The sequence below is a fragment of the Cotesia glomerata genome, linkage group LG4, assembly GCF_020080835.1.
Source record: "Cotesia glomerata isolate CgM1 linkage group LG4, MPM_Cglom_v2.3, whole genome shotgun sequence".
In the NCBI taxonomy this organism is placed as follows: domain Eukaryota; kingdom Metazoa; phylum Arthropoda; class Insecta; order Hymenoptera; family Braconidae; genus Cotesia; species Cotesia glomerata.
The window spans coordinates 4,463,954-4,486,686 of record NC_058161.1 but is presented as its reverse complement, the minus strand read 5'-3'; the positions used below and the strand labels follow the sequence as shown (position 1 = coordinate 4,486,686).

Genomic DNA, 22,733 nt, shown 5'->3' with positions numbered 1-22,733 from the left:
ACATTGTTGTGTGTAATCCGACGCGGGGATTTCGCGCATGTATCGCGACAGTCAACCGTCAGCTATCCCGGCGGTAACATCGTGTAGTTTTTATTGTTTCTGAATTCTTTATTCTCTGGGATAGAATTTCAATAAAAATTCCTGGAATAATTAGTTTGTATATTTAAGTGCGTGTGAACAAGTGAAGTTTATTTAATGTGCTGTGTAATTTTGTTATAAAAAATAAAATGGAAAAGGGAAAAAAAAATTTTAATGAAGAAACTGATTCTCTGGAAATCACTCCGAGGCCCGCGCCTAAACCTTTTACTATTGAGAGTTTGATTGGTAACAAAGGACAGTTTATTAATGATGTGGATAATTCTAATAATAATAAATCTGGTAAAGGTATTGATGACGCTGAACGTGAGAGAGAGTTTCTTTATCAGCAACGGTGTCTTGCTACTGTCACCAGTGCTCTCCCAGGTAAATTTTTATGAAAGTTAAGTTGGCCGACATTTAAAAAGTTTGAAAATTTTTTTTATATTAAAATTAGCTGCCACTTGACAAATTTTTAAATTTATTTAACAAATTAATTCTAAATAATTATTATAACACCAAAGTTTTCAATTTCTTTATTTTTTTTTTCAATTATTAAATTAGAGCTGAAAATTATTTTTAAAAAATTGCACTATAAGTTTGTTACATGTGAAATTTTTTTTTTTAGTTTTTTGTAATAATTTTTTTAGTAAAAAAAAATTCTAAAAATTTTTAGATGTCGGCTAACTTAATTTTCATAAAATTATTTTTTAAAAAATTGCATTTTTAATTTTTTTAAACTTGTCAATTTTTTTTTTTTTTATATTGTTTTTGCCAAAATTTATTTGTTAAAAAAAGTTTTGAAAATTATTAAATATCTGCTAAATTAATTTTCATATTGTTTTTATTAAAAAAATTATGATATTGAAGGTGACAGTTTTAAAAATTTTTTACTTATTAATTTTATTTAACAAACAAATTTGTTTTGGAAAATTATTTTTGAAAAAATTGCAATTTTAACTTTTTAAAATTTCTAAATTTTTTTTATGAAAATAAAGTTTGCCGACATCTAGAAATTTATATGATTTTTTTTATTACAAAAAAATAAAAAACAAAATTTTTCATTTGTTAAAAACTTCAATTACTATAAGTGCAATTTTTTAAAAATATTTTTAGTTATAAATTAATAAATTAACCAAAATAGAAAAAATTAAAAATGTCGGCTAACTTTATTATTATATTTTTTTTCCATAATTTATTTGTTAAAAAAATTCTATAAATTGTTAAATGCTAAATTAATTTTCATAAAAAAATTTCAAATGTAAAAATATTTAAAACTATGTGCAATTTTTTAAAAATATTTTTTAGTAATAATTTAATAAATGAAAAAAAATTAAAAACGCCGGCTAACTTTAGTATTATAAATTTTTTTTTTGTTCTGGAATTTTTTTAAATTAACAGACTTTTAAATTACACTGAAAGTGGCAGCCATTTTATTCAAAAAATAAATTATTATTAAAAAATTCCTTTCATTGTTTTTTACAATTTCTATAGACATTTATATATTTAGAATTTGGAAAAATACTTTAAATTTACTTGTTATAGAAATCTTAAAAATTATTAAGTGTGTCAATTTATGTATCATGACTTTCAACTATTTTTTTTCAAGAAATTTATTAGCAATAAAATATTTTTCAAAATTTAAATTCATATTTTTTTTAATTTCTACACTCAAAATTTTTTTTTTAAATTCATTTGTTGAAAGAAATTTTTAAAATATTTAAAAGCTGTTACTTTCAGGTTGTAAATTTTTATCAGTACAAATTAAATAACTAATTTTGGAACTTTTTAATTTAAAACTTAATTTTTTTGTGTATTGATTTTAAAAAATTTCCAACTTTAATTTAAATAACTAATAATAACAACGAAAAATGCATTTAAAAAATTTGAACTACCGTCAAAAAGTTTTTAAAAAACTGATTGAATTTATTGGCATAAATTTCAATGAAAAAAATTTTTTCACTTTTAGAAAAATGTAATATCTTTTATTCATTGACCAAAACGTTACATTCAAGCTCATAATTTCCCAACTAAAATAATTAATTCAAATAAATCAATATTAATCTAACAGGACTGATAATTGCTCTAGATATATTTTAAATTCCTCTAAAACATTGAGTATGACATTTATTGGTTTTATAATTGAATTAAAATTATATTTCAAGTGAGTGAAACGAGGATACATGAATAATTAATCAGCGCAGTTGAAATCGATTTTAAGGAGACCAATAACTCCATAAGTGACTCATATATAACTTATTAACTAACAAATAAATAAATAAATAAATAAATAAATTACAGGGTTCGCGATGCCATTAAGCTTGTATAGTGCAGCTTACAACTGGTTACCCATGAGAATGCACGGTGGAGACGGAAGCATAACTTGCGGGCCACTGATGCCGCCACTTCCGTCGGCAAACTATCCCTCTCACCAAAACAGCAATCCTTTGTCATCAAATAGTTTAAACCTGAGTCTCTCCGGGCTGCATCATCATCTTCAGGGTGCAGTTTATCCCGGACATCGAGACGCGGGGAATATCAACAGCAACGCAGTGATGACCGACAGTGAAGAAGACGATGGAAGCTTGTCTCCAGTCCAGTATCTGTCCAAGTCACAGCAAGGTTGGTTTATTTTTAACTAATAGCTATTATTCGTCCGCTCTGATGGGCGTTTTATATAATTGAATTTTTAGATCTAGATTTGAAATTTAATTAGAGTACTACACTGATAAAAAAATTCAATTGATTTAGATTTTCAAGAGAAAAGTTCTTGAACCAAGATAATAATTTTGAAGAGTTTCATTGTCATAACTCAAAACAAAAAATTATTAGATTAAGTAAAATTTACCTAAACCAAAAAGTATCTCTTAGTTTAAGAATTTTTCAACTCAAACCAAAAAGATGGAATTCTTCAAAGTTATTTACTTGATTCAAGTTAATTTTTTTTTCTGTGTAGCAACCTTGCAGTTACTATAGTATATATGTGACTGCCGTGACTTGTAAAATATAAATAAGTAAAATTTTGCTTTATTAAATAATGACTTTTGTTAAATTGCACTGTACTTTTTTAACTATTGAGGTTTTCAAAGATATAAGCTCATCCCGATGTTACACTCATCAAGAGCTTTCATTTGAGTATCCACTTGCACTTTTATATATTTTTCATATATACATATATATAATATATAAATATATGAAAAATTGATGTGGGTACTTAAATGAAAGGTCTTGATAAGTGTAACATCGGGATGAGCTTATATCTTTAAAAATATCAATATTTCACAAGATAAAAGGTCATTTCTTAATTATGTTAAATTGCACTGTACTGTCTTAAATATTGACGTTTTTAAAGATATATAAGCTCATCCCGATGTTACACTCATCAAGAGCTTTCATTTGAGTATCCACATGCATTTTTATATATTTTTCATATATACATATATATAATATATAAATATATGAAAAATTGATGTGAGTACTTAAATGAAAGGTCTTGATGAGTGTAAATTCGGGATGAGCTTATAACTTTAAAAATGCCAATATTTCACAAGATAAAAGGTCATTTCTTAACTATGTTAAATTGCACTGTACTTTCTTAAATATTGACATTTTTAAAGATATAAGCTCATCCCGAAGTTACACTCATCAAGAGCTTTCATTTGAGTACCCACATGCATTTTTATATATTTTTCATATATATATATGTATGTGAAAACATATAAAAATGCATGTGGGTACTTAAACGAAAGGTCTTGATGAGTGTAACATCGGGATGAGCTTATATTTTTAAAAATGTCAATATTTCACAAGATAAAAGGTCATTTCTTAATTATGCATCTAGAGATAGAGCATTTTCGAATGCAGCCTAAATACTTATCATCATAAATTGACTCCTGGTGAGATTGATAAAAAACCTTGAAAAGGCACATCTCTAGGTCAAAACTTTTCTAACGATACCAAATTTATCCATAAAAACCCATTTTATCATATTTATTTATTTATTTATCATTTTATCATATCGATTATAGATTATTTCTATTTATCGAATATAGATTATATCTAAATCAAAAAAATATAGGTTCCGGATAAGTAATTATCAACATATCATATACTAAAACCTTCTTCGAAACACGCTGCACCTTAATGTATAAGCATTATTCCGATCGGTTCAGTAGTTTTCGCAGTATAACCGAACAAAAAAACCGGCTCTCCATATACTAGAATAAATAAATAAATAAATAAATTAATTAATCGACTAAACTTTAATTACTAATTTTAATGACATAATTAAAGACGTTGATTAGGACCCTGAAATTTATTACCTGATTCTACAAAGAACTAATAATAACAAGAAGACTATTAGTTTGCGTTAACGAGCAAGATATTAATTTTTATTATAAAACTACCAAGATAATTCACCAATACCGGGTATTAATTACTCGAGTAAATTACTTTGATTCTATTAATGTGTCGCAACACATTGAAACACTTGAAAAAAGAAATAAAATTGTTTTTTATCGTTTATCACGTATCCTCTAAGTACGAGTCGTGAATGACCGATTATTTTTCATTGATGTAATGCCGCAGGTCAAATTTATATGCGAGACTGGCTAAAAAATTCGTCGAATTCATCACCAAGCTTTTTGTTTATTATGTTACAATAGATTTTTCATTATTATTTTTTTTAAAATTGGTATTTCTTAATTAAAAAATAATTAATTTAAAAAAATTTTAGTTTTGTTGTCATGCGCAACATTGATCTATATTTCACGCGACTATTTAAAAATTAATAGCCCGGTATTAGTGAACAAAGACATTAATTTTTCTTATCAAATTTACGATGTGGTTTTTTAAAATTACTGCTCGAAGGTTTTATGTCACAATTACCGGACATCTAGTCACTCATTAATATCTGTTTAATTACTTAAATAATTATTATCAATTACAATTAATATACCAATTGTTGTATTATCGTTAATTTATAAGTAAACATATAGTTTTTAACAACTTAATAGCTTTGAAACATTAAAAAGCTATTATCCTAAATGAAGTGAATTTTATAAAATAAACGCGATGATCAATGATAGTGGGTTTTTTATTTGTTTTTTTATTTGTTTTTTTTTTTTTTTTTTTTATTTTATTTTCTGTTTTAAGGTAGTTCTTTCCTAATTTATAGTTTATTCTACTGCTGTCTTTTTCATTCGCTAGTGTCGCATGACTTTATTTGTTTACTTTATTACACAGAAAGAAAAATTTCTTGATTGGAGAACAAAATTTTGAAGCCAAAGAATTAATTCTTGGCTCAAGAAAATTTGTCGGGTGCCTGAAGGAAGACCGAAGTTGTGTTGGCTGAAGTGAAAATTTTCCTTTGAATTCTATTCTCGGTGGAAGTCATTTTTTGTTAATTCAAATTATCATAAATACTTGATACAATAAATTTTTATATTTGATCAAGATTTTTAGATACTTTAGGGAAGCAGCGCCACCTACTTGAGCTGAGAAAAAAATTTTCTCACCTTGAGAAAATTTTTCTCTTTAATATTTGATACTCATTTTATATTATTTTAGCGTGCAATTATACATATTGAATGAAAAAAAATGATTCAATATTATTTGATCTTCCCATTTGACTTGTTAATCAATAAAAATATTAATGAAAATTTACTTTTATCTTTATATTTAATTTTTTGGAGCAAGAGAGAAATTTTCTCAAGACAAGAAAATTAACTTCTATCAAGAACTAAATTTTTGGAGCAAGAGGCTGAATTTTCTCAATACAAGATTTTCTTGACTTAAATAAATTTTCTTGGATCAAGATACATATTTCTTAAAGCAAGAAAATTAATTTTGTTGGAATATGTGAAATTTCTTGCGTCAAAAAAAAATTTTTTTTTCACTCAAGAAAATAATTAGGAAGTAAAATATTTTCTTGGCTCAAGTGAACCTTTTTTTCTGTGTAGTTTATCAATGATTTCTTAAAAACTATGTAGTAGGGAATTCCAGAATTTTTTAGGGTATTTATACATGTATTAATCTAAATAATATTAGTTTTTCGTGAAATTCTTAAAATTTTTTCAATACAAAAATAATAAAACTTCGTGGTTTTCTCTCTCCTTTCCCATATCGCCTGTGTAAATATGCCACACAGAAAAAAAATGTTCTTGAATCAAGTATATATTTTTGAAGAGCTTAATATTCTTAATTTGAGTAGAAAAATTCTTGATTTAAGGAAATTTTACTTAATTCAAGAATTTTTCGTCTTGATTCAAGACAATTACCCTCTTCAAAATTATATTCTTGGTTCAAGAATTTTTCTCTTGAATCAAGTTAATTTTTTTTTCTGTGCATTTTCAATTGCAATTATCTTTGCAAGTTAGAAGTGATAAATCGTCTCCAAATTTTAACAGCATGTGCATTATGCATTTAATTATTTATATTAAAAATTTGGTAGGTTTCTTGACATTTTGCTCGCATGACTCAACTACCTTAAGAATATTGGATTAAGAATTAGAGTGAAATTACTATTTAAAGCGAAATGAGTCTATTATCGAGCTGGTTATAAAATTATCTTATTCTGCTATAGAGGCAAATTACTTGTCATACATGTTACTTAACTGTCGTAATTCAATATTGCAATGTATAGTTGTATAAATTGTAAAATTTTTCATTATTATTATTATTTTTTATATTTTATTATTCATTTTTTATTATTATTATTATTTTTGTTTTTTCATTCATTTTGAAATATTTTTATAATAATTTGTTAAATTGTCAAAAATACTTGGAATTTTTCTTCTGATAAAAAAAATTCTTTGTGAAAATAATTTAATGATAAAATCTAAATTTTTGATTTAATTAAAGAAGAATATTATTTTTATCAGAATAAATCGAAAATTATCATCATTTTATAGTTTATTATTATTATTCTTATTAAATTTTTTATTCCAGTTAAAAAAAGGCAATTTCAATACTTTAAAATTGAAAAAAATTATTAAATTTCAATAAAATCATTAGAACAGTTTTTTGTAAAGAAATTTTTCAATGTAATAAATTTTTTTTAAAATGTTTCAATAATTAAATATCATTAAATTACATTGAAATAACATATTGATTATTATTCTGATAAAATATTTAATTTCAAAGCTTGACTTTTTTATTTAACACTGAAGAAGAAATATAAAAATGATCGAAAATAAATTTTTTTTAACGATAAAAATTATAAAAATTAAACTAAAATACCTGAAAATTAACATTTCTCATAACTGAATAATAAAAAATGTAATACCTTCAATTTCTTACTGAAGAAATATGATATTAAAACTTAATTTTTTATCATAATTAATAATTATTCTTCCAAGATTTTTGAGTAATTATTTTACAATAAAATGATTAAATTCTGATTAATTTAAGCTTTAAATATGACCCATATTCGCTAATCAAAAAAATGAATTAAATGTCTCATCTCTGAGATCTAATGAAGCTAATTATATTATTATCGAATTTCCGTTCAGAAACAAAGAGATAAAACATCTCAACTTTAACCGCAATTCTGTGAGTATTAATTCATTAAAATTAGATTTTAAATCCATTTCACAATTAAACTTCGTGTCATCATTAATTACTTCCGCTGTAGAGATCAGGCACTTTAACATTAACATTCAATTTAACACTATTTTATGCTATCGAATCATTCTGAACGGATAGATTAATAGTAAAAAGTCCGATAAAATTTCTAACTCTATCTAATATAAGTTATTTTAAAAAATAAGGTCATCGTCTGGTCGTTACTGATAATCGATTTAGTATCTAAAAAATGAATTACCATTTCCTTATAACTACTCAAATTTCGTCATTCATAAAACTAAACCCTAAATAGTTTATTTTTCACTACGATTCTTTAAATTATGCAAAGAAGAAATGTAAATATTTTACTTCAGAAGAATAATTATAAAAAATTTATATTGTTTTTAAATTTGAGAAATTGGTTTAAATAATTTTTATTTAGTTCATTTATAATGATATGAAACTTTTAGTTAGTTTTTTTTTTTCAATTTGAGATAGTAAATAGTGGGAAGTTTTACGTAACCTCGTAACCTGCAAGGTCACCATTTTTCAAATTTTTTTACAAACTTTCATTAAACATTCATGAACTGACAAATCGGCGAACATCTGCCCGTTTTTTACCGCTGGTCTTTCCCAAATAGCAAAAGACCCTATCGCCTTGGACATGACATGGGAGGATCACTTAACGTCCCCGCAAATGAGTAAAGTCAAAAAATCTGAATTACCATCCTGAATCTTGAAATCAATAATAATAATAGTTTGAGTTTTATAAATTTTTGTAAGAAAATTTAATGATTAAATCACCAAAAAATTTTTTTTTTAATTATAGAAGAAAATTTTCATAAGAAGAAATCTTGAATTATCTTTATTCGATAATTTATTATTATAATAATATTAACTAGCAACCTTGCAGTCACTATGTGACTGCTGTGACTTGTGAACTATAAATAAATAAAATTTTGCTTTATTAAACAATGAGTTTTGTTAAATTGCACTGTACTTTCTTAAATATTAACGTTTTTAAAGATATAAGCTCATCCCGATGTTACACTCATCAAGAGCTTTAATTTGAGTACCCACATACATTTTGATATATTTTTCATATATACATATATAATAGGGTGGCGCAAAAAAACCGACTATTTTTTTTTTTTGAGTCTCGAGTGAAAAAATGTTATTTTTTTATGTTTTAAGAGCCCTCACCAAAGGACAGCTTAAAAAAAAATTTTAAGAGGTCACTCCAAATTTTTTAAAATTTCAAAAATCGTCAAAAATCGAATTTTTTTTTAAAATTTTTTTTCTCGTTACGGTATAATTTTATAGACCAAAAAAAAATAAGTTTTTGAAAGTTTCAGTTCAAAATTTAAATTTTGAAAGGTCGCTCATAATTTTTTTTTTTTCTTCTTCAATTAGTCATATCGCCGACTTTAAGTGTTGGGAGTGGTACGTTGGGGTTTTTTTTGGTTTGAAAAAATCTTAACCTACGCGGCAAGGTCAAATCTCAACCAAGCTGGTTTCTAAGACCAGCTTGGGATTCGAACCCACGCCTGGCAGTTGATGAAATAAAATTATTAAATTAAAAAAAAATTATATTTTCTATGTTGTGCTTGATTTTTAGTTCATCTCGTGATGTATTTTTATCGATTATTGTACTAAATAAAAAAAAAAAAAAATGCATGGAATTAAAATTTGAATAGTAAAAGGTCGCTCGAAAAAATCTAAACTAATGCACTAATAAATTGAAAAAAATTATGAGCGACCTTTCAAAATTCAAATTTTGAACTGACAATTTAAGAAACTTATTTTTTTTTAGTCTATAAAATTATACCGTAACGAGAAAAAAAATAAAAAAAAAAAAAAAATCGATTTTTGACGATTTTTGAAATTTAAAAAAATTTGGGGCGACATCTTAAAAAATTTTTTTTAAGCTGTCCTTTGGAGAGAGCTCTTAAAACATCAAAAACTAACATTTTTTCACTCGAGACTCAAAAAAAAAAAAATAGTCGGTTTTTTTGCGCCACCCTAATATATATAATATATATAAATACATGAAAAATTGATGTGGGTACTCAAATGAAAGGTCTCGATAAGTGTAACATCAGGATGAGCTTATATCTTTAAAAATGTCAATATTCCACAAGATAAAAGGTCATTTTTTAATTTTGTTAAATTGCACTGTACTTTCTTAACTATTGACGTTTTTAAAGATATAAGCTCATCCCGATGTTACACTCATCAAAAGCTTTCATTTAAGTACCCACATGCATTTTGATATATTTTTTATACATGCATATATATAATATATATAATATATATATATATATATATATATATATATATATATATATATATATATATATATATATTATATATATATATATATATATATATATATATATATATATATATATATATATATATTTATATATATATATATATATTTATATATTTATATATTTATATATATGTATATATATATATATATATATATATATATATATATATATATATATATATATATATATATATATATATATATGAAAAATTGATGTGGGTACTCAAATGAAAGGTCTCGATGAGTCTATGTCAGGGTGAGCTTATATCTTTAAAAATATTAATAGTTTACAAGGTCATTTCTTAATTATGTATCTAGAGATAGAGCATTTTCGAATGCAGCCTAAATACTTATCATAATAAACTGACTATCAGTGAGAATGATATGACTGTCCTGGACACAAAATTTTTATTCTCTTAATAATATAGATTATTATTATTATTATTATTATTATTATTATTATTATTATTATTATTAATAATGTCATAATAATAATAATAATAATAATAATAATAACTTGGGTTTTATAAATTTTTGTGAAAAAATTTAATGATTAAATCACCAAAAAATTTTTTTTTAATTATAAATGAATATTTTCATAAGAAGAAATCTGAATAAATCTTCATTCAACAATTTATTAATATTATTATTGAAAACGAATAATTATAATAATAAAACCCTTGTCAAATGATTGTTAATGTGTTAATGAACGTATATCCATTATCTCGTTATTTATAAATTTGAATAATAAATAATAGTATCAATTAAAAAACATTAAAACGTCAATAATCTGCACATCCGCCATAAATAATAAATCAGTACCTATTAAATATAACAAAGTTTCCATACATTCGGATCCGACAAGAGATAAGAGTAATATAAATTCACTAATTATTAAACGTTGAATATTTAAAGTTTAATTGATGTATTCTATAAAAAAATCCCCGTTATTTCATTCAGGTCATCGTTTAACTATTATATCAAAGATGGAACATTGAACAAGCTCTGGAATTAATCTACGGATATACATCATATTATACACGATAAAGTATAATGTATATTACTGCAGTAGGAGAATCGGTAATAGATAACTCCACTCGTCTAAAAATGTAATCTTCACTTAAACGAATGTCGGATTTTATCCGCTTTATATATAAATAAATTATTCATTTAAACTCGAGTTCTCTCGAAGATTCAATTGGTATAATACAACGAAGTTGAAAGTAACATGTCAACGGCGTGGTATTTATTATTAAACAGGATAAGTCGTTCATCTGAAAATCATTCGATAAACTAAATTAAGTTTTATCAATTTACTTTTCAAAGTTATTAGTAATATTTAACACCTGAAGTCTCAAATATGAAGTATTTACTTCTACACAGAAAGAAAAATTTCTTGACTGGAGAACAAAATTTTTGGCTCAAAAAAATTTGTCGGGTGCCTGACGGAAGACCGTAGTTGTGTTGGCTGAAATAAAATTTTTTTTTGAAATTCTATTCTTGGTAGAAGTCATTTTTTCTTAATTCAAATTATCATAAGTACTTGATACAATAAATTTTTATTTTTGATCAAGATTTTTAGATACTTTAGGGAAACAGCGCCACCTACTTCAGCTGAGAAAAAAATTTTCTCACCTTGAGAAAATTTTTCTCTTTAATATTTGATACCCATTTTATATTATTTTAGCGTGCTAGTATACATATTGATTGAAAAAAAATGATGAAATATTATTTGATCTTCCCATTTGACATGTTAATCAATAAAAATATTAATGAAAATTTACCTCTATTTTTATATTTAATTTTTTGGAGCAAGAGAGAAATTTTCTCAAGACAAGAAAATTAACTTCTATCAAGAACTAAATTTTTGGAGCAAGAGGCTGAATTTTCTCAAAACAAGATTTTCTTGACTTAAATAAATTTTCTTGGATCAAGATACATATTTCTTAAAGCAAGAAAATTAATTTTGTTGGAATAAGTGAAATTTCTTGTGTCAAAAAAATTTTTTTTTTGCTCAAGAAAATAATTAGGAAGCAAAATATTTTCTTAGCTCAAGTGAACCTTTTTTTCTGTGTAAATGTCAACTGACTTTTTAACTGCAATTGTTACATATATAAATTAAAAATTAAAAGTAAATGTATGAGTGCTTTGACGATCGTTATACTCTTTTTAACGTCGATTTAATTACCCTTACATTTATATCTCGAGCGGTATGTCGCCGAGGTAAATGTTAGAGCGTACATGCGATAAATCGATCTAATCGACAATTGTCGTTGAGTGTAAAGACGCTTCATTTTGCCATTTATTCTTCATTCTTTATATGTAAGTGATGGATATATACGAGGATGTACCCACAGCTTACATAGTAATATATCGCAAATTTAAAACCCTACAATATGCAAAGTACTCGGAATCGGTAATAGGTCTTAAGATCTCTTGCTTTACATTAATTTGTAAATCGAAACTTCATCAATAAATTAGCGGGATGCAATCCAGATAATTTTCAACTAGTCGAGTCAATATTTTATTATGATTTTTTATTAGTTATTTATTGTTCATTTATCACGGTAATTGAATTGTATTGTTTTATTATTTGTTATTGTAATTTTATTATGAGAATTTTGAGTAAATATTAAAAATTTTTTTTGTTGTTAAATTGCAGCAAAATTAATTCTTTTTTAATTTTTTTAAATTATCAAATGGATAATTTTAGCTCGAACAAAAATAATGTATCATGATAATGTACTTAAATGTACTTAATTCAAGAAAAGTATTTTTAGAAAAAATCTCCTTTTACTCTGAAGTATTCAGTTTGAATTAATTTGAGAAATTCATGAATCAAGTCAAAAAAAATTAAACTAAGAAGATATAGATCAAAAAGTCTTTATTTAAAAATTTTACTAAATATAACGAAGCAATTGAATATTTTTAAACAAGATGAAATATATTTCTTCCAATAAAACATGGTAGAATTAATTTTTACACAGTAAAAAATTTTGCGTCATTGCGTCAAAAAAATTTGTTTTAAAAATTTTTGTGTTAAATATTTAACACTTTTATACCATAAATTCAACATTTATTGTATTAAATTAACACAAAAAAGTATTAAATATTTAACATAAAAATTTTTAACACAAAATTTTTTGACGCATTGACGCAAAATTTTTTACTGTGTAATATTGCTGATTTTGATGAATACTACACTGATAAAAAAATTAACTTGACTCAAGAGCCAAAATCTTGAATCAAGAATACAATTTTGAAGAAAATGATTTTCTTGAATCAAAAGAATAAATTATTGAGTCAAGAAATTATTTTTAATTTAAAGTAAAAGACCCAGTTATTAACACTAACCTAATTAAAACAAATAAATCAACTTTGATAAATTAATAAACATCATTTTTGAATTATAAATTTTAAGATTATTTTTTTTTTTTGAGAACATTTTGTTTTTTTAATTAGAATAAAATTGCAAGTGTCAAAAAACTAGGCCAGTGTCAATAACTGGGTCTTTTAACTTAAATAAATTTTTCTTGTCTCAAGAATTTTCTTCAAAATGATTTTCTTGAGTCAAGATTTTGGTTCTTGAGTCAAGTTAATTTTTTTTATCAATGTAACAATTATCAAAATTCTGTGATATTGTACAGTAGAACCTCGATAAGTCGAAAACTTCCGCAACTCGAAGAAATGTTTCATCCCCTTCCCCTCAAGCCGTAAAATCTCCGTTGCTCGAAATTTTTACCCTCTATAAGTCGAAATAATTAGTGAGTCCCTAAAGCTATTTCTGTACATTTTTACCCTCCATAACTCGAATACATACTTGGACCTCTTTATCTCGAATTTAAAATTATTACCGTATGTAGGTATCTTATTAGGATGACCAGTTCTACAAAATTGTAATGGAATTTCTAGCTGACATCAGGTTTTCTGTTGGCGATTGTAAAATTATCATACTGTTAGACTTAGTTAGAATTCACTACAATACACATTAATTTTGACAGCTTCCTGTGAAAAAATTAATAAGCAATGAGTTTAAAACTCAAAACTCTTAGTCTTTCTGAAAAACTACAAGTGCTCAAAGCAGTGAAGATTAGTCAAAAAATTAGTAAAACGGTTCACCCTAAAGGCCATCCCTGCAACTTCCCGCTAATTCCATACCTGGGCGCTTAAAATTGTACTTATGATGTTTTTGAGATTTTTGAGCTCAAAATATAATTTATGTGATATTTTGAGCTCGCTGAGCTCAAAGAAATAGTATTTATATGCATTTGAGCTCTTCGAGCTCAAAAGTCTGATAGAAGTTTCATAGAACACTACTTTTGGAATTTTCAAACCGCAATAACTTTTGAATGGATCCACCGATTTTCACGCGGTTGGCGTGAATATGAATTTTCAGGTTTTGATTGATCGAACCAAAAATTTCGGAGTAATTTCGAAAAAACACTTTTTTCGGTTTTCTTTCGTTCACGATATCTCTCGAACGAGTTAACCGATTTTGACCAGCTTGGTGGCGATCGACGTGGTTTTTCATTGTCTAGAGCTGATTAGTTTTTGGAATCGATCGGTAGAGCCGTTTAACAGCCGAGACCAGTGATTGCAGTTTCAATCGGCTTAGCGAAACGAATGGAAATTTTGAAAAAACGTTTTTAGAGATAATAGATAATTTAATAAACTATTTCACCACAAAGCGGTTTTTTCAAAAATTTCATTCGCTTCGTCAAACCAATCGAAACTGCAATTGCTCTGCTGTTGGGAGTGCGACAGAGATAGTTCCGTTGAACTCCGTGAGAGCAAAGCGAGAAAAAGATGGTCTCGCCTGTTAAAAGTTATCCAAAAAAAACCACGTTTGAAAAAATTTTTTTCTTAGTTTTTTTAAGATTTCTCAAAATCGACTGATCTGAATCGGTCCAAATTATACTCAAAATCTAAGTTTGGCCAAGCCCTTCCAAATGGCACCAACCGCGATAAAATCGGATGAGTCGTTCAAAAGTTATAAGCGGTTCACATACTCTCACACACACACACACACACATACAGACAGACACCGTGACAACCTCGCGGGAGTAGTCAGGGAAGCTTTCTATGACCTTCAAACGTCGAGATCTGATGAAAACTCGATTTTTGCAAAACGGGGTGAAAACAATAACTTCCCGATTTTTGAAAATCTTCGATTTTCTCAGCGGGAAGTTAAAAAAGCTAAAGATAAAGAATAGCTTTATTTAAAGCAAAAAAGAATTACTGACTTTTTCCAATAAGTTTTTTGAATAAATATGTTGATTATATATGTAACTTGAATTTTTGTATGTGTATGTATTTGACTTTTTCCTTTCTGTTTGTCACCTCCCTAACTCGAAACCAGTTACTGTCTAACTCGAAACCCTCTATAACTCGAAAACTCTATAACTCGAATTTTTTTGCCTCTCCCTTGGAGTTCGAGTTATAGAGGTTCTACTGTATATGTATTTTTCAAAATAAGTTTAAGAATAATTTCTGAATTAGATTTTTTTTTTGGTATTTTAAATGAAGAAATTTATATTTAAATGAAGAATACATTGAACTAAAAAAATTAACTTAATCAAAAAAAAATTATTTTGAAGAGTTTCATTATCCTAAATCAAGTAGAAAAATTTTTAAATTAAAACAACCAGTCTTAAAATAATTTTCTTGGAAAGAATATTTTTCTTTAATCAATTATTTATTTTTTTTTTTTTTAGGGTAGCAAATTTAGTATTGATCTGAAGAAATAAATTTTATATAAAATATTTAAACAAGACTTTAAGATTTAATCGACTTAATCTTTTTTTTTTTATAATAACAATAAATTTATATTTATGTGAATATTACATAATAAAATTTCATTTCATTAATTTGAAGATATCAATAAATATTTTTAATGTTAATATTAATTTTGTTATTGTGTAAAAAAGTGTAATTTAGTTATTGATATTTTGTAAATAATAATAATAATAATAATTACTTCAACGACTATTTGATTCTATTAGAAGTTTATAAGTTATAAGTAAAAAGAAAAGAAAAAATGAATAGGCGTGAACACGCATGGATTATACTTATATGTTATTTTATTGCTTTTGAAGTGTGAAGTAATTTGTGTAAAGCAAAAGAAAACTTACACTGAAGTACAAACTTTGATGTCGCTGAATTTTTGATAAGCAATTTTTATTATTTCAAAGAAATTTATTTATTATCAACCTGCAATTCTGATAATTGAATAGATATAAAATCAATAATAAATTGATTTGTTATAATTGTAAAATAAATTTTTTCATTAATTTATCAATTACTAGAAATCGCTCATTAATGGATTCATTTTTAACTCACATAATTACATCTTATCTATTACCTATAATTTTTTGTTATCAAAAAGAATATTGGTGTAATTGACGTGTTATACTTCAAATAAAATCTACTTGGCGTATTACATATAAAATTCGACGCACTCACTGACGGATTAATAAATCATAATCTAAAGATCTTTAAGACAGATTATTAACAAAAATGTGTCATATCAATTAATTAATTGATTTATTTGATAACTGTTAAGTGCTCGGTGTACTTATTTAAAACTGATAAATTATCATTTAAGTTATCTTATTTTAATAGTTTAAGGAAGTTAGAGCGTAACTAATGAGTCAAAATAGTGTTAAAATTTTTTTTAAATTTTAGTTTTCCCAATATCCGTCAAAGTTCTTTATTTTAATTTAAAATAATTTAAACAATTTAATAATTGATAATTTTTACTTATTTAATAAAGTAAAGTAATAAATAGTATATTACACACCTAGGGAAGTAAAGTAAGGAATGTCTCAGATCACATGTAATTGTCGGCCGAGGCGAAGCCGAGGTTGACAAACATGTGATCTGAGGCTTTCTTATTTACTTCCCGTGGAGTGTATACTATTTTTTTGCTCGACGAAGGCAGAAATCGGCACTTTCGTTTAGCGAAGCGGGCCGAAAGTTGACGCTTTCTGCCCGTCGAGCAAAAAATGACTTTGGTATTTATTACTTGCCGGAATAAATAAACAGATTTGGCAATAGTGCGCTTGATTATACCCATAACTGAGACGTGGATGAGTGTGTGAGTTAAACATTTCCTTCTCTGTAACTATATTTCTATCTTTTTCTTTTTTCTCAGCTGTTGACGCGATGTTGTCAAATCTTTATTCGAATAAATGGCTGACGATAAACGAGTTACAAACATAAAATTTGACTTTAAATATTTCAAAAATTATATCGGTAATGTATTATTATTAAATTGTTTTTATATTTTGCAATAATCCAAGTTTCTTGTGTATAGTTTTTTATCCGTTAAAGTTGGGAGGTTAATATTGAAAAAAATAATTAAAGTCTCGACAAAAGTTTATCCGCCATAAGAGCCCGTGTATAAGGAGATAAAATATGTGATTTTTAAAATTTAATATCTAAGTAACTAAACGGTGAATCTTTTTTAAATTTTGGGATTAGATAAATGACGTATTTATTTATACGTATACTTAATTTCAAAGCTCAAAGTTGGAAATTATTTTTTACATTAGATTCGCTCGAACTTCCTTAATTAATACCTACTTATCGTTTATCTCATTAAAACCATTATCATTAATTATAATTAATTATAATTTATAATAAGTGATAGTATTATTAATGAATTTATAGTTATAAGAATATTAATATAAATTTTTTAAGTTATTATTATTATTATTAATATTATTTTCAAATTAAATAATAATAATTACTAGCAACCTTGCAGTCACTATGGGACTGTTGTGACTTGTGAACTATAAATAAATAAAATTTTTTTTTATTAAATAATAAATTTTGTTAAATTGCACTGTACTTTCATAAATATTGACATTTTTTAAGATAGAAGCTCATCCCGACGTTACACTCATCAAGAGCTTTCATTTGAGTACCCACATGCATTTTTATATATTTTTCATATATACATATATATAATATATATTTCAAAGATATAAGCTCATCCCGATGTTACACTCATCAAGAGCTTTCATTTGAGTACCCACATGCATTTTTATATATTTTTCATATATACATATATATAATATATATAAATATATGAAAAAATGATGTGGGTACTTAAATGACAGGTCTTGATGAGTGTAACATCGGGATGAGCTTATATCTTTAAAAATGTCAATAGTTCACAAGATACAATGTCATTTCTTAATTATATATCTAAATACAGTGTAAACTCTATATAACGTTACTCTATATAACGATAAACTCCTTAAAGCGTCAAAATCACTTGTCTTTGGTTGGTTTAGTTTGTTTCTCAATAACGACAACAATTAAGTGGCATCATGCATTCCGAACTTTCTAAGAAATTCAGCTAAATTATTAGAAAAATATCTCCTTTATGACCAAGATCCCTCAATATCGCAAGATATGAAAAAAATATCGACGTTCTAATTAACAAATTGTCTAACTCCATTTTATACAATCTTCCATTTGTTCGAAGAAACAATTTGTGAAAATTTTATTATCACTTAAAAAAACCATTTAATATCTAATAGAGGTATAATATTTCGGTTTGGATCATTCAAATAATTTATAATTGGACTATTGCTACATTAAAATGTTAAAAAATTACCCTCTACAAAATAAGGAGTTAGACCAATTGCTAATTAGACCGTCGATATGTAAAAAAATACAACAAAATTATTGGTGCAGCAAAAGACGTCAGACAAAAATAACAGAATATACGCTATAGGGCTGTTAATAAATAAATAAATAAAATTGCTTTCTATGCACATAACTACAATAAAAATATGGTCTAAAGTAAACTTTTTTTTTTTCTAATTCTAATTTTTCTTCTCTCTATTTAACGTCAACTCTCTATAACGTCATAAAATTCACGGTCCCTTCAGTGTCGTTATATAGAGTTTACACTGTAAATAAATTTATCCAAATAAATCTAGAGATAGAGCATTTTCGAATGCAGCCTAAACACTTATCATCATAAATTGACTAGTGGTGAGAATGATATGAAATTATGAAAAGGCACAATTCTATAGGTCAAGACTTTTCCAACGATATCAAATTTAACCATAAACACCCATTTTATCATATAAACACACTGGCCACAAAATTTTGTTCATTCTCTTAATAATGTAGATAATAATAATAATAATAATAATTAGTAACCTACAATCACTTTTTAACTGCTAAAAATTACAAATTAGAAATAAAAGAATTTTAGATTATTTATTTTTTGATATTTTTAATCACTAAATACATAGTTTAAGTACTATTGATATAAATAAAAAAAAAAATGTTCCTCCACGCTAAAAACAAATTTTTTTCACCAAGAAAATTTCAAGGAAAAACAAAAGTTATTTTGGAGCAAGAAGAAATTTTCTTGGCTCAAAAAACTTTGACTTCATTCAAGAAATTTTCAACCTTCCTTAATATTTTCTTGAGCCAAGAAATTTACACTCCAGTTAAGAACTTTTTTTTTTCAGTGTATAACAAGATCAATTAACAATTATTTAATTGAGAAATGTCACAGAAGAAATTTATAAAACTAACGAACTATTAAAAATTTCTCCAAAAATTGACTATCACTAAAAAATACATAAAATCTTTAAAAGGCACAAATTCAGATCAAGACCTAATTAATGATACCAAATTTTATTTTATGAATCCTTTTTAAAATAAAATTTTTCTAATTTTTTAAATATCTCTTCAGAAAATCATTTTATAATATAAATATTTTCTTTATTCTCTTGATTATGTGGATTAATATTCAAAATATGATGAAACTGACATGTAGAAAACAAAATAAGTAGACAAACAAATTTTATCTAGCTTAAAATTCTAATCTATTTAAAACTATTTTGAAAACATATAATATATTAATTATCTCAGAAAAGTATATAAAAATATAAAAAGGTAAACAATTAACTTTAAAAAAACAGAACTAACTTTTTTTTAAATTTTATTTTTAAGATTAAAAAAAAAGTTAGTTTTTTTTTTTTTTTTTTTAATAATAGTTTATAGAACAGAATTTTTCCCTGTAATAAAAAAAATGAAGCTAATTGCCAATAATGTATCTATTTCAGACTCAGAAAGCGGTAGAATGTCAGCTGAAAGTGACGACGAGGGTGTTAACGACATCGGAAGTGCCCGCAGAGAGTCATCGAATTCAGCAGGATCCTCGGGAAATAATAGCAAGGCCAGAAGAAGAAGAACAGCGTTTACCTCCGAGCAATTACTGGAACTCGAGCGTGAATTCCATGCGAAAAAGTACCTCAGCCTTACGGAGCGCTCGCACATCGCGAATACACTCAAATTATCCGAAGTCCAGGTAAAAATTTGGTTCCAGAATCGTCGCGCCAAGTGGAAGCGCGTAAAAGCAGGCCTGACTGCAGGCAGCGCAGGTTCTGTAGGTCGGAACGGGCATAATGGTCAGCCTGGAAGCGGCCCAAGAATCGTGGTACCGATTCCCGTCCACGTTAGCAGACTCGCAGTTCGCTCACACCATCATCATCTGGAGAAATGTCCTCAGCCGGCGCACACCAGGTCCGCGAACTCGCCCTCCATCAGTGCGGGATTGAGACTGGGGACCGGTAATCCTGGAATTAGTCATCAGCTCGGCTCCAATGCTGGATTAAGGGCCTTTACTGCTGTACCAGTTCACCAACAAAGCACTCCGGGAAGATAGCTGAGCATTTGAATATAATTATTATATTTAGTCGTTAGATTATTATTATTATTATTATTATTATTATTATTATTATTAGACTTTTTTTAATATAGCAATACGTTTTTTAATAGTAGACGTTTTTTTATTACATTTATTTGTTACTAAATACCAAATATCTCTATGTAACTTAGTCTAAGCTCGACTAGGGTTTATTTATCATTTTGTGATATAATATTATTACACATAGATAGTTTTATTTATCATCGTTTTTGGTAAAAAAAAAAAAAAAAAACTGGCTTGACTTTATTTAGTGACCGTGAATTTTTAACTTTAATTTTTTTTTTTTAATAAAAAATTAAATACAAAAAAAAATATCTTTAATAGAATATTTCTTCTTTTAAAATAATGAAATAATTTTTTTTTTTTTTTTATTCTAAAAAGTCATTTTTAAAAATTATAAAAATGATTGAAAAACCAAAAAAATATTTAGGAAGATATTTCTTCTTTCAAAGGATTGAAAAACATTTTTTTTTTATTATTATATAGACAGTTGAAAAACAATTTTTCTTCTTTTTTATAAAATTAAATTTTATGAAAATCTTCAAGATATTTTTTTTCGTAAAACAACAATCTTTTTTTTTTTATCAAAAAATTTAAAATTAAAAACAAATTCTTAGTTAAATATTTCTTCTTTTAAAATAATGAAGAAATGATTTTTTTTAATTCTAAAAAAAATCATTTTTTAAAATTATGAACGTGTTTAAAAAACTAAGAAATTATTTAGAGATATTTCTTCTTTTAGAAAATTGAAAAAAAAATTTTTTTTTATTTTATAGACAGTTAAAAAACAATTTTTTTTTCTTTTTTATTAAATTGAATTTATCAAAATCTTGATCAAGATATTTCTTTTCTTAAAATAATATTAAAATCTTTTTTTTTTTTATTAAAAAATTTAAAAATAAAAATAAATTTTTAGAATATTTCTTCTTTTAAATAGATGAAGAAATATTTTATTTTTTTTTTATTTTAAAAAAAATCATTTTTTAAAATTATGAACGTGATTAAAAAATTAAGGAATTATTTAGGAAGATGTTTCTTCTCTCAAAGAATTGAAAAACATTTTTTTTTTTTTTTTATTTTATAGACAGTTAAAAAACAATTTTGTTTCTTTTTTATGAAAATCTTGATTATGATATTTGTTCTCTTAAAACAATATTATAACCTTTTTTTTTTTATTAAAAAATTTAAAACAAAAACCAAATTTTTAGTTTAACATTTCTGCTTTTAAAATATTGAAAAAAATTATTTTTTATTTATTTTTAATTCTAAAAAAATTATTCTTAAAAATTATGGTGATTAAAAAACAAAGAAATTATTTAGAAAGATATTTCTTCTTTCAAAGAATTGAAAAACATTTTTTTTTATTATATAGACAGTTAAAAAAAAAGGAACTTTTTTTTATAAAATTGAATAAATATCTTCATCAAGATATTTCTTTTCTTAAAACAATATTATAATTTTTTTTTATTAAAAAATTAAAAATAAAAAACAAATTTTAGTTGAATATTTCTTTTTTTATAATAATGAAAAAATGATTTTTTATTTTTTTTTATTCTAAAAAAAAAATCATTTTTAAAAATTATGGTGATTAAAAAATAAAGAAATTATTTAGGAAGATATTTCTTCTTTTAAAAAATTGAAAAAACTTTTTTTTCATCAAGGTATTTTTTTTTTCTTAAAACATTAAAATCTTTTTTTTTATTAAAAAATTTAAAATAAAAACCGAATTTTAAGTTTAATATTTCTTCTTTTAAAATATTGAAAAAAATTATTTTCAAAATTATATAAAAGTAATTTTTTTTTTGCTAAAAACGATGTTACATTTAAGGAGTTGAAATTGAAAAAAATGTCACAGAAAAAAATTATATTTTTGATGGGTGAAAATTATTGTATTACACAAAAATAAATGTAATAATAATAATAAAATTTTCAGTAATTCATAAAAAAAAGTCCAATTTCAACTCCCCATTTACATTTAAATTTTAGTAAACAATCTTCTTATAAAGTACCTTGTCTCAA

General features: G+C 25.0%; 1 protein-coding gene across 1 annotated transcript; it reads left to right on the top strand.

Moving 5' to 3' along the window:
• Positions 1-20,912, top strand: LOC123263459 (homeobox protein unplugged). The gene is made up of 3 exons (XM_044726239.1): positions 1-462; positions 2,377-2,697; positions 20,071-20,912. The coding sequence occupies exons 1-3, from the start codon at positions 228-230 to the stop codon at positions 20,670-20,672; spliced, it is 1,158 nt and encodes a 385-aa protein (XP_044582174.1). The 5' UTR covers positions 1-227; the 3' UTR covers positions 20,673-20,912.
• Positions 20,913-22,733: the final 1,821 nt, after the last annotated feature.